The sequence below is a fragment of the Gracilinanus agilis genome, chromosome 3 (assembly GCF_016433145.1).
Source record: "Gracilinanus agilis isolate LMUSP501 chromosome 3, AgileGrace, whole genome shotgun sequence".
In the NCBI taxonomy this organism is placed as follows: Eukaryota; Metazoa; Chordata; class Mammalia; order Didelphimorphia; family Didelphidae; genus Gracilinanus; species Gracilinanus agilis.
Window position 1 is genome coordinate 40,362,455 of NC_058132.1, and position 11,512 is coordinate 40,373,966.

Below are 11,512 nucleotides of genomic sequence, written 5' to 3' on the forward strand. Positions count from 1 at the left end.
CAGGTAGTGCACAAGGCCCAGAAGCTGGAAGCGCAGCTGGAACAGCTGGAACTAGAGCTGCAGCAACTGCTGCCTGTGTCCGCGGCGCTATCCAGCCACCGCTTCACAGTGAACCCTCGGCGCATGCAGGGCCGGGCCGACGACTTGCCGGCGTGGTGCAGCAAGATCTCCACGCTGCTCAAGAGCATGGCCATACTGCTGGCCACTCTGGGGGGTCGGCCCTCCCACCTGACCGACCTGGTCACTGCCGAGACGGGCCAAGCCCTGGCCCCCGCGGCAGACTGGCGGCTGGGCTCCGGGGGCCTCGGCCGCTCCTATTCCTTCAGCTGCAGCCGGGAGGAGGTGGCCCGGGAGATCTTGGAGTGCGGAGTCTCCGTCAAGAACCTCAAAGCCAACTACGAGCTGCACCTGCAGGGCCCGGAGGCCGAGTACTGGTACCCCCGCAAGCTCTCGCTGCCTATCAGCGTCACTGTCTCCGACGTCTTTAGCCGGGAGCCCATCCTAGAGGAAGACTACGTGTGCGGAAGCATGGCCCAGCCCCGCCTAGGAGAGTTTTTGACTGATGGTCCTTCGGTGAGCCCGAGGTCCGAGCTGTCGTTCCCCGAAGACCCCTTAGCTAGCCTGTACCCTCCGGAGGAGCCCGGCGATGACGTGACGCTTTTTGAGCCAGAACAGCTGGCCCAGGGCCCACCTCTCGCCACGGAGCTTCGAGGCGTCCAGGACTACATTGACATGCGGAAGGAGCGCATAGTGTACCTCTTCCTCGAGCACTGGCGCAAGTGGACTTTCAGCGGCCCCGGGCGTCATACACAGGCCCGCCTTCGCAGGTTGCTGCCTCGGGTGGTGGCGGGAGCCGCGGCGGGGGCCCCAGAGCCTGAGGCCAAGCAGGCGCCAGAGGAACCAGCCCATCCCAGCCTTGGCAACGACCACCGGCTGCGGTATTTCTTGAAACAGAGGCACGTGGTAGGCAAGTTGCTGGCCCACTGGCGGAGTCTAATGCGCCAGGTGCCCTCCCGGCACCTGCGCCGCCTAAGTCGGAGCCAAGGGCTCTACTGGCCAGAGCACTTCCTGCCTCATGTGGGCGGGGCGCCTGCCTGCTACGACAGCCTCAGCCTGGACCTCTTCATGCTGGGCTATTTCCAGCTGCTGGAGATGCGCATGAGCCCGGAGGAGCGCAAGTTTCGCCACCTGCTCTGCTACGAGATGTTTGACCGCCTGGGCAGTCATCCATGGGAGCTCATCCGCCTTTTCCACCGAGTTGTGCTGGAGGAGGTGGAGGCTGGCCGTAGGGCCTGGCAGGATGGTTTTGAGGACCTCAAGAGGGCCTTCTTTGGAGACATCCCAGAGCCCCCAGCCGTGGAGCCCCTGGCCCAGCTCCAGGCGCCAGCCCCTGTACCCCAGCCTCCACCTCCCCCGCTGCCACCACCATTGCCCCAGGCGGGGTACCCACTTAGTTCTGTCCCACCAGCCCCTCCCCAGGCTCCAACAGAGCCCTTCAATCGGGCCGACTCTCTGCAGCTGGTAGCAGAGATGGGAGAGTTTAGCAACGAGGATATCTGCCGCTACATCGACAGAAGCTTCTCCTTCTGGAAGGAAAAGGAAGCCGAACTGTTCGACATTTGAGCAGGGGAGAGGCAGAAGTCAAGGCAGCACTCCACTGGGAATGGCATCTACCTTCTGGCCCTAATAGAAATGGAGACTGGATGTGTGAGGACGGGCTAGGTCATTTTCCCAGAAATGAGAAGCCCCGCTGAGCTGAAGCTGAATGTAGTTGGGCCAGGCAGGGCCATCATTGGTTAGGGCCCTTCTATTGAGGGACAGGATGGTGCAGGGTGTCTTTAGGAGGCTGGGACGTGGCTGGGATAGAGCCTCCAGCTCTCCTCTGAGGTCTGTTCCAGGTGGCTCCCCAAGGGATGATTCTCTACAAAGCAAGGAGGATGCTCTGGGGGACCTGGTCTCATTGTCTGCTCTGCAGACATGCTCACATCTATCATTTTGTTCAAAGGTCTTGAGCCTTGGAACCTCTGAGGAGGTAGACCTGTCTAGCTCCGGAAAACTAGACGGGACCCCATTATAGTTTTGCATCCAAGGCCTGCTTTCTCTCTGAGATTGAGAACTGGGGAAGTTCCAAGCCCTGACCTGGTCTGAGAGTCTGGGGCTGTGGGAACTGAGTTGTGTGCCGTGTGATGTGTGCAGATTACCTCTCCCCTGTTACAGAGAATAATAAAGATTTTTGCCCTGAAGAGGTGCCTGCCATGGGTGGGCCCGAAATTGTCTTTGCCTTTTAGCTCATCCATTTTACATCACCCAGCAAAGCTCAGGAAGAGGCAAGGGTACTATTTGTCCTTCAGTGAAGCAACTGACAAGCAGGGTACCCTGGTAGCTCTCCTGCTGCCTTGGAGTATCCTCACATTTTTTTTCCCCTCAAGGCAGTGCAAGACTCAAGGATTGGTCATGTTGTAAATATCTCTGTATCTATTTGAATGAGATCTGAAACAGCTCCTCTGCCAAGCCAAGGTTTAAGGCTGGATCTGTATGGCCTCCTCTTCCCTCCCCCTGCCTTCCTCCCAGATGTTGTTTCTGGCAGGTTGTGGTCTCCCTTTTCACCTTTAACTGTGCCACTGTTCTGGCCTTGCCTTGATGGGCAGCTATGTAAGCATATGATGTAAGAAATGAGGTGAGTGCAGCCTCAAATTATCTTCAGGAAATACTGGAAGCTTTTCAAGTAAGATCAGGGATAAAGCAAGGCCAACTGCTGTTGCTGCTAAAATTTTACACAGTACTAGAAATTCTGAGAGTTGGTGGATGGATTTGGTAGACTTGGAGCCTGGAAGACCAAGATTCCAGTCCCCCTTCTGATACTAGCTTTATGACATTGGGCACGTCACCTAACCACTCTGAGTCTCAGATCATTATAAGCCTTTTCTTCTAGAGGCTAGGTAAGTAGCTCAGGCCTAGAGACAGGAGGTCCTGGGTTCAAATGTGACCTCAGACACTTCATAGCTATGTGACCCTGGAGGAGTGACTTCACCCCCATTGCCTAGACCTAACCATTTTTCTGCCTTGAAATCAAATACTGTGTATTGATTTAAGATGGAAGGTAAGGGTTAAAAAAAAAAGTCTTCTCTACTAAGTTTTAGACAGATTATAATCAGCCTTGGTGGCAGGAGTTTCCAGACCTCCAAAATCACAGATCCTTGTGGTCTCGACCAGAACTACACAGGCATGTGAACAGAGGTATAACAAAAAAGGAAAAGAAAAAGCCCTGAAGGACTCTATAAGAAGGAACTGACTATCCTAACCTACTTTTCCTTCCACTTCCCCCATCCAAAGATCTTCCATCATCAGTTCCCCAATCCTTATCCCCCGTTTCTTTAGTCTAGGGTCTCTCCTAAACCTTTTTCCTCCCCTCACCAACTATGGAAAATCATTCCCTGGATTCTTACTTCCTCCCCAGCCCACTCCATATTCTACCCCTAAACTCCTCTGGTTGTGTTGCAGGAAGAGGAGGAGGAAGCCCGTCTGGCCAGCATGCCTGCCTGGAGGAGAGACATTCTTCGGAAGAAGATGGAGGAGGAGAGGTGAGCTGGGCACATGTAGGACCCCATGCTACCAGGGAGTGGGATCAGAAATGGGAAGAAGGGTTCAAATCTGACCTCAGACACTTCCCAGCTGTGTGGCCCTGGGCAAGTCACTTGACCCCCATTGCCTACCCTTACCACTCTTCTACCTAGGAGCCAATACACAGAAGTTAAGGGTTTAAAAAAAAAAAAAAAGAAATGGGAAGAAGGGGGCAGCTAGGTGGCTCAGTGCATAGAGAGCCAGGCCTGGAGTCTTAGAGACACTTCTTAGCTGTGTGACCCTGGGCATGTCACTTAACCCCAATTACCTAGACCTAACCACTCATCTGCCTTGGAATTAGTATTGATTCTAACAAGGAAGGTAAGGGTTAAAAAAAATCTAAAAAGAAAAATGGAAAGAAACACTACTAACCCACTATTTGTTTCTCCTTCCAGGGAGCAAAAACGGTGAGTGTGGCAGCTGTTTTACCAGGAGCTACCCAGGTCAAGTTCCTCACACAGTTCTTCCAGGCAGCTCAGATATTACATTCTGTACTCTGCATCCCCAATCTCTCCCCCGGAACTTTTGCTGCTCATTCTCATTCCTGTCCTCTTCTCTGGCGCCCCACCCCACCCCCAATCTTGGCCACTTCCCACATCTCTCCCCCACAATCTTTTCTTCTTGGTTTGCCTAAAGCCTGGTCTGCTGGATATCTCTGTACCCTGTTCTCTTAATGTATTGCCTCCTCTGTCCCCCAATAACCTGATTTACCGCCACATGAGACCCCAGTTTCTTTGAACTGTGGCCCCGTCTCTCTCCTCCTGCCTGGCTGCCTCGAGCTCTCCTCCGGAGAATCCTGACAGGCATCCTCATCCATTTTCCCCTCTCAGCACCCATTTCCCCTAATCTCACTCGAGTCCTCATCTTCTCTCCCTCTCTCTCCACCTGGCTTCTTCTTTGGTAAGCAGAAAAGAAGAGGAGCAACTGAGGCAGGAGGCGGAGCGGCGGGAGAAGGAGCAGTCGGAGAAGCTCAGGACCCTGGGGTATGACGAGACCAAACTGGCGCCCTGGCAGAGACAGATAATCCTGAAGAAAGGAGACATCGCGAAGCACTAGGTGCTGCCCTCCGAGGGCCCGCTCCTTCCGCCCCTGCCCCAGCCTCGGCGGGACTCTCCCCGCCGGCCCCTCCCCCGGAGCTGCCGGCGGAGAAGGGATCCGACTAGGGCTCGGCGGGGACGTGGCCTGGGCTTTTTGTCTCTGGCACCGAGCACGGGCTGGGAAGCCGGGGTCTCTCCATTTCCCTCCGATTCCATCCCCGCCCCCTCTCCGTAGGCTTCCTCTGCCCTATATCCCTCCCCCACGCCGGGGAAAGTGCGCCGCAGGCCGCTCCCAGAGTGAGCGAACTGCGGCCTCCGGGAGAAACGTGGCTGATTTGCATGCTCGTTTGCGAATGATTTGCATGTTCAGCGAACGTCAAAATGTACAAACATCTCCCGGCCCCCGTGGGTGGTTGGTTCCTTCCCACCCTCCGCCCTGACTCCTACTCCCCGAGTTCAGTGGGGCCCACCTAGCCTAGCCGGGGGGGGGTGGGGGGAGGGAAGAGAAGAGACTGCTGGTCGGGTAGTGCCTAGAGAGCTTGGCTGGCAGCCCTGGGGGGCCCAAAGGTTGTGAGGTTTGCCCTTTAATTAGTATTCTCCTCCCCCTTCCAACCAGGATTTCCCCAGCCCGCTGTTCGGGATCTAGGCTCATTTCCCGTCCTCGCCTTCCTCAGACGGTTTGCTTTCAGTCATTTGTTTACCAGAAAGTGAAAGAAAATTACCCGGGGGCCCGAACGGGCGCCCAGCGAGATACCTCCGCTCCCCGCCCCCACTTGCATACTAATTCCCAGCCCACACGTAGCGCCAGCCTCGGAGGTACCGGCTTCCGCAGCCGCGGTATCCCCGCGGTAAACCCTCCCCTCAGTCCCGAGGCCCCTTTCCTAGGTCTTTGCCAAGGGAGCTGTTGGGGGTGAGGGGCGGGGAGAGGAGCGGGATGGGGCTTTTGTGTTTTTTTTTTTTTTCTCAAAAATTTTTTGGGGGAGGGGCTCACTTTGCTCTCGGCGCTCTCTGCGGAAAAGCCTCGGCCCTAGCCCCTATTACCCTGTCCCTTCTTGTTCTCCATTAAAGGAATCTACTGGCTGCCCCAGGCTTGGGAAGGGGTTTCTCTGGCTCACTTAGTCGATCTGCGCTTCTCCTTGGTCTTGGCCACCCCAGAGATCTGGAGGGACAAACCGAGGCCCTACGGGAGGCGGGGCTTTGTAGAGGAGGGCAGAAACAAAGACGACTGGGATTCCACTTTTCTAGAGAAAAGGCCGGAGCCCTGGAACCCCAGGGAAATGGATAGAGAAACATTTTGAGTTTTTGTAACATTCTCGCCTTCCATGTTAAAATCAATACTTTGTATTAGTTCCAAGGCAGAACAGTAAAGGCTAAGCAATGGGGTGACTTGCCCAGGGTCACACAGCTAGGAAGTGTCTGGGGTCATATTTGAACCCGGGACCTCCCGTCTCTAGGCCTGGCTCTCCATCCACTGAGCTGCCCCCCAGAGAAACGTTTTGGACGCCCTCTCTGTCCTGCCCCAGGCCACTGGCCCCCATTTAGCCGCGGCTGTCGAGTACCTAGTTCTCATTTTTTACGTCTTTAGCGTCCTTGAAGAACTCCACCCCTAAACACACAGGCCAGTTTGCTACAGGAGTTTAATATTGAACTAGAAGGACGAGGCCGGCCTCCAAGCGATGCGAGGTTAGCGCCCTCTGCCCCAGCACGGACGCGCGTGCCAGCCAGCACTCGGGCGCTGGGAGGGATGCAGTAACTGACATAAAATGTCTACAAACTTAAGTAACCATACTTAAGGCTTCGGGTGGCCGCCACCTCGGGGATCTGGGCCGCCCTCTTTTCCTTCCCCAGCCCCCGACCGGCTGGAGGGAGGGAGGGAAGGAGAAAGTTACGACGCCAAGCTGGCGTCAGTCTCCCCTCCATCACCGTCACGGGCCCCGCTGCAGCCGGCTGCGCAGGTCCTCGGCGCAGCCTTCCAGCCCCATGCGTTCCAGGGCCGCGTAGACCGCGTCCAGCCCGGCGGGCTGCTGCTGGCGCCAGCGCTTGAGCATCTCATATTGCTGGTCGCGAAAGCGGCCAATCTCCGCCTCCACTGCCTCGATCTCCGCCTCCCGAAGGCCCAGCGTTCGCACGAACTCCTTCCAGCGCCGCGCCGGCACTGCGTCCATCACTTGGTACAGCTGTGGGCCCGGCTGGAGAGTGCCAGCCCCAGGACCTAGAAGCAAGGGTCGGCGGTGGGGTCACGGGGGAGGATTCGAAGGTGGTGGGCCCGGGGGGCGGGGCGGAAGTCCCCGAGGACCTAGGTGGAGAGGCTGGAGAACTATCACTGCCCCGTTCCCCTTCCCGGCTTCTAAGAGAGGAAGGGGCCGGGCCTTTAACCCGTCTTGCTCACCACTCCCTCTGTTGGGCGGTTGGCTCCATAGCACCGGCCAGGAATCATCTGGGCTCTGGACTTCGCGAGCCAGCGGAGGGCTGCTAGGACTACAGTTGCCCACGAGCTGCAGGGCACATATCTTTTCGCTGTAGGTATTCAGGGGCAAGGAGGCTCTGCCTACAGGCGAGGGGTTGATTACCTGGAAGCAGAGAGAAGACCCATTCCCTTCACCAGGCAGTCACCCCTGGGTCCTGCCACGCTGACCAGGTGCCACACCTTCTCACCTCCCAAACACGCCCATCTTCCGTACCCACTGGCGTTTCAAGGCCTCCATCTCAGTTTGATCTGTCATTAGAGACAAAAGAGCTAGTCAATCGCTAAAGTGGCCTCCGGCACCCAGAGATCCCTAATCGCAAAGCCTCTTTCCAGCTCCCAGGGAAATCTAAGTGGGGGGCCTGGAGGTGGGTTAGGAAGGAGAACTAAGGCTTGTCGGTGGGCTGGAACTTACAATGAGCCCGGGGCATTGGGGCGAAGCATTTCTGGTAGCTGTAGAACAGGCCCCATCCCAGCAGGAGCAGAATCGTTAACACGGTTGATGCCAACAAGAAGTACTGAAGCCAGGACCCTGAGATAGAAGGGGGAGGGGCTAGAATAAGCATCCCTATTACCTTTGTTCCTGCCCTCCTGCCCGCCCAACTGTCTCCCCCCCCAAAGAGTCCTCAACCTTGTCCTCTGTCTGGAGCTCTAGATTTCCCATCCGGGGCCTGAATAGTTCCCAGAATCACTCCCACAGTGGATACCTATAGATAGGAAGTGCTTAGGGGAGTAGGTAGTCAGCCTACCACCAGCAGAAGTTGGGCCCATCGTGGTGGGGAGTCTCTTTTTGTTCTCAAAACTGTAGAATGTACAAAGAAAAAGTGTCATGGAACCCTCCCACATTTCCAGTCTGTAAACCTATTTAAACTATTTGGGGGATGGGGGGAGAAGTCTAAGCCAATATTTTTGCAAGGCAAAGAAAGGATCACCTCCCAGGTTCTCCCTCTCTTGGTTTGGTTTTGTTTTTTAAACCCTTAACTTCAGTGTATTGGCTCCTAGCTGGAAGAGTGGTAAGGGTGGGCTATGGAGGTTAAGTGACTTGCCCAGGGTCACACAGCTGGGAAGTGTCTGAGGCCAGATTTGAACCTAGGACCTGGCTCTCAATCTTGAGCTACCCAGCTGCCCCCCCCTCTTGGTTTTTGTTTTAGGTAGTGAGAATATTGCCTCAAGTACTGGGGTCATTAGTACACAGCATCCTCCTATTGCCTGGGCTATTTATTAGTCTACCAATGGCGGTGAGCCCTAGGATCTGTTTCCAGTGTGGTCCAGCTTCCCCCAAAACTATGGCTCCTTTGTCCCCTCTCTATTCCCAAATCCAATACTTGCCCAGATCACCTCCCTTATCCCCCACTTGAACCCAGGCTCCCTCCTCCCTTGCCCTCCAGCCTGTCTTGGGAGCTTTCAGGCCCTGTGCCCCCTCCCCCAAATGCCCCCTTCACTTCTTCCAGCTCACTTCCCCACCCACTCCCTCAACACCCCACCGGAAGGGACAATGGGCGTTGGTTTGTTACGTGGGGCAGGGTGCACAACCGTTCTGGTCCTGACAGAAGCCTGGCAAACACCTTCCACAATCAGTGTCTTTTCCAGAACCTAGGGAGAGCCCGGGAGAAAGGGACATTGGATTTGGGGGCAGCCGGAGCCAGGGATGATGGGAGGAAAGAGGAGCAGAGTGGATGAAGGGGAGAAAGGAAGGGACTCACAAGGAGACTGTGTTTGTCCGCGCACGGCTTTGCAGTCTGGGCATCGAATGCAGTGAAAAGGCGAATCAGCCCGGCATTGGCTCAGGCTCACAGAGCATTCTCGGAACCAGCCGGGAGCACAGCCACACTGGGTGTTAGCTACCGTAGAGCAGTTCCGGACAACCACCTGATTGGCAGGGTCTGAGAGGAAGGAGGAAGGTCAGAGCCCCGGTCCAGCCAGGCCACTGGAACAGGAGCCCCCTTCAGAGGACAGAGCATTAGCATCTGGCTCTCAGGGTGCTGAATTAACTTGAATCATTCAGAGAAACTTCCAGGATTAGAACACAGAGCCGAAAGAGACCAGTACCCAATCGATAAAGGCAGAGAGAATAAGAAATGGCCTAAGAGACAGAGATGAGCACAAAGGAAATGTGGGAATGAATGAATGAATGAATGAATGAGCAGAGGAATGGAGGAAGAAAAAGTAGAGGAAATTGAAGTGTTTACACTCTACCATCCTCATCACAGGCTTGACATCGGGAGCACCGTTCCTCCATATGATCCTCCCTAGACAGGAAGGTGTCCTCATGACAGGGTTGACAGAGGGAAGGGCCCCAGGATTCTGTGCAGGGGGCTTTCAGGAAGTGCCCTACAAATGAGAACTACAACCCTCAGGGCCAGATGATTTAAAAAAAGGGGAGCAGGGGAGCCAAATCCTCCCCTAGCTGCCTTCTCGAATGGCTTACGGTACCCCCTGCCCTTCCCATTTTGAGGGTCCCCAGCCCCTTGCTCCCCCCCCCCAGCTGATTCAAAGACCCACAATCCTTCCTTCTGGTCTCAGAGCCTTTCCCTGACACTTTCCACTTCAGGAGCCCGGCCCTTCCCCTCCAGTTTCTCACCTGCTGGGCAGCTCCTACAACACTGTCTACTTGATTTGTCCAGAAAATACTGGGGAGCTGGGCAAGGCCAGGATTTCTGAGGGAAGGTCCTGGGGTGTCTTAGACGACCAAGGTATGAAGCATTGCCCGCTACCCCCACCACCAAGAGGAGCACCTGGGGAAGGAGGGAGGGAGCTGATGGCCTCTTCCTAACAAGACTCACTGGCCCTGGGAGGAGCAGTTCCCAAAGCATTTCCCTCTACCTGTCTTAGAGGGGACATTCTAGAAACCTCCAGCAAAAGGGTGAGAGAGTCCTGGGCAAAGAGGTCACCTACCTTCCCTCCTCCCCCCTCCCTCTAAGAGGCCCCCAGCAATGGTGTATGTGTGTGGAGGGGGAGGAGCAGAGATGAACCCCACCCCCCGGAGGATCTTTATGCCCCCAAAGACCCAGGTACAGTCTCCTGGACAACGTAGCAGCTCCATATTTGAGAGTTTCTGCTGGCAGGACTTCCCCAGCATCTTCAAAAGCCAGGGGGCCTGGGTCCCTTCCAAGGGCAGAATGATGAGAGCCTGAGGCCTTCTCTGAGTGTAGATGGGGGGGGGGGGCTTTCCTGGATCACCTCCTGCTGAGAGGAAGGGGGCGGGCTCTTCCTCCTAGCAGAAGGGCCTCATCCTGCCTGCTTGGCGGATATCTAGGTCAGGGTAGCTCAGGAAGGGAGCCCAAGCAGGCTGCCCCTAGCCCCAAGCTCTGAGCCCTCAACATAGGGCTCTTGGGAACTCTCCCTTAGTTAGCAGAGGCAGGTGGAGAGGATTCTGGGCTTCAGGCATAGATCCCAGCCTTGGTGGGGAGGGGGGCAGGGGAGAGGACACCAGCCCCTCATTGATGCCCTACTAGGAGGAATAGAGGGACAGTGGGGAGTGCAGTCCCTGGGCCTGATCCTCCTTCCTCCATACTTGGGACCATCTCTCCCTTGAGGCTTCCTCATTCCTCTCCCCTCACACCCTGGTCCGAGGATCAAAAATCCCAGCGTGGAGGTCACTGTTCCCCCACCCCAGTTCTTGTTCTCTCCCACCCGGTCTCCCTCAGAGCACCCTGGGCCCATTGCCAAGAGGACTGAGGTCTTGTCTCCACCTCAGCAACCCCTCTCCCCCATCGGTCTGTGGCCACCATCCTCTCCTCCGCCTCCCAGCTTCCTAGGTCAAGATCTTCTGGTTCTAGTGTCCCCACGGTGGAGGTCAAGGCTCTCCAGGGCTCCGAGGGAGGGATAGCTGGCTTTCTCCCCCGATGGTCTGGTCCTCCTCACCCCCCACCCCCATCGCAGTGCCTCCTCAGCCCATGGAGGCCCAAAGCTAGCTTAGGCACCCCCTTTTCCCTCTCATCACAGCCCCCTCCACAGATACTCACCAGAGTCAGAGCTGTGACTGGGCAGCCCCAGGGCAGCATTGCTCTGTGTCCCGACAGCCTCCTGGCTGGGCCTGGCATCTGGACCCAGCAGGAGAGGGGTAGGGAAGGGGTGTACGGAGGTAGGGAGGCCGGTGGGGCTTCCCCGCCCAGCCCCAAATCAAGCTCCTGCAGTGCCCCAGCTCCGCCCCCTCCAGGGCAGGAACTGAGTTGCCTCTTCTTATAACCCCAGTGGGCAGCAGCACTAAAGTAATTGCCTACTGTCTGTCTTCCCCTCTCCCCCTTTCTGTCTCTTAAATCTGTCACTTTCTCTTTTCCCTTTTTTGTTTCTTCTCTCCCCCTCTCCCTCTTCCCCCTCTCTCTTAAATCTTTGTTCCCCTTTCTGTCTCTGTTCTCTCTTCACTCTCCCCTTGTCTCTACTCTCTTAA

The 11,512-nt window shown here is 56.1% G+C and overlaps 2 protein-coding genes across 4 annotated transcripts in view; one reads left to right on the forward strand and one right to left on the reverse strand.

Moving 5' to 3' along the window:
• Positions 1-5,122, forward strand: part of ESPN (espin) — a 61,059-nt gene extending 55,937 nt beyond the window's left edge. For all 3 annotated transcript variants that reach the window (XM_044671243.1, XM_044671244.1, XM_044671245.1), the window contains 3 exons: positions 3,502-3,581; positions 4,017-4,028; positions 4,530-5,122. In XM_044671243.1, the coding sequence (XP_044527178.1) occupies positions 3,502-3,581; positions 4,017-4,028; positions 4,530-4,677 (240 nt within the window). In that variant the 3' untranslated portion in view covers positions 4,678-5,122. The remainder of the gene's footprint in view (positions 1-3,501; positions 3,582-4,016; positions 4,029-4,529) is intronic.
• Positions 5,123-6,281: 1,159 nt separating this feature from the next.
• On the reverse strand, positions 6,282-11,345 carry TNFRSF25 (TNF receptor superfamily member 25). Its single transcript, XM_044671246.1, has 10 exons — positions 11,088-11,345; positions 9,704-9,857; positions 9,319-9,453; positions 8,826-9,005; positions 8,637-8,715; positions 7,830-7,924; positions 7,538-7,654; positions 7,340-7,374; positions 7,048-7,228; positions 6,282-6,870 (listed from the first exon to the last, which is right to left on the reverse strand). Exons 1-10 carry the CDS (start codon positions 11,163-11,165, stop codon positions 6,584-6,586), a joined length of 1,341 nt encoding a protein of 446 aa, XP_044527181.1. The 5' UTR covers positions 11,166-11,345; the 3' UTR covers positions 6,282-6,583.
• Positions 11,346-11,512: the final 167 nt, after the last annotated feature.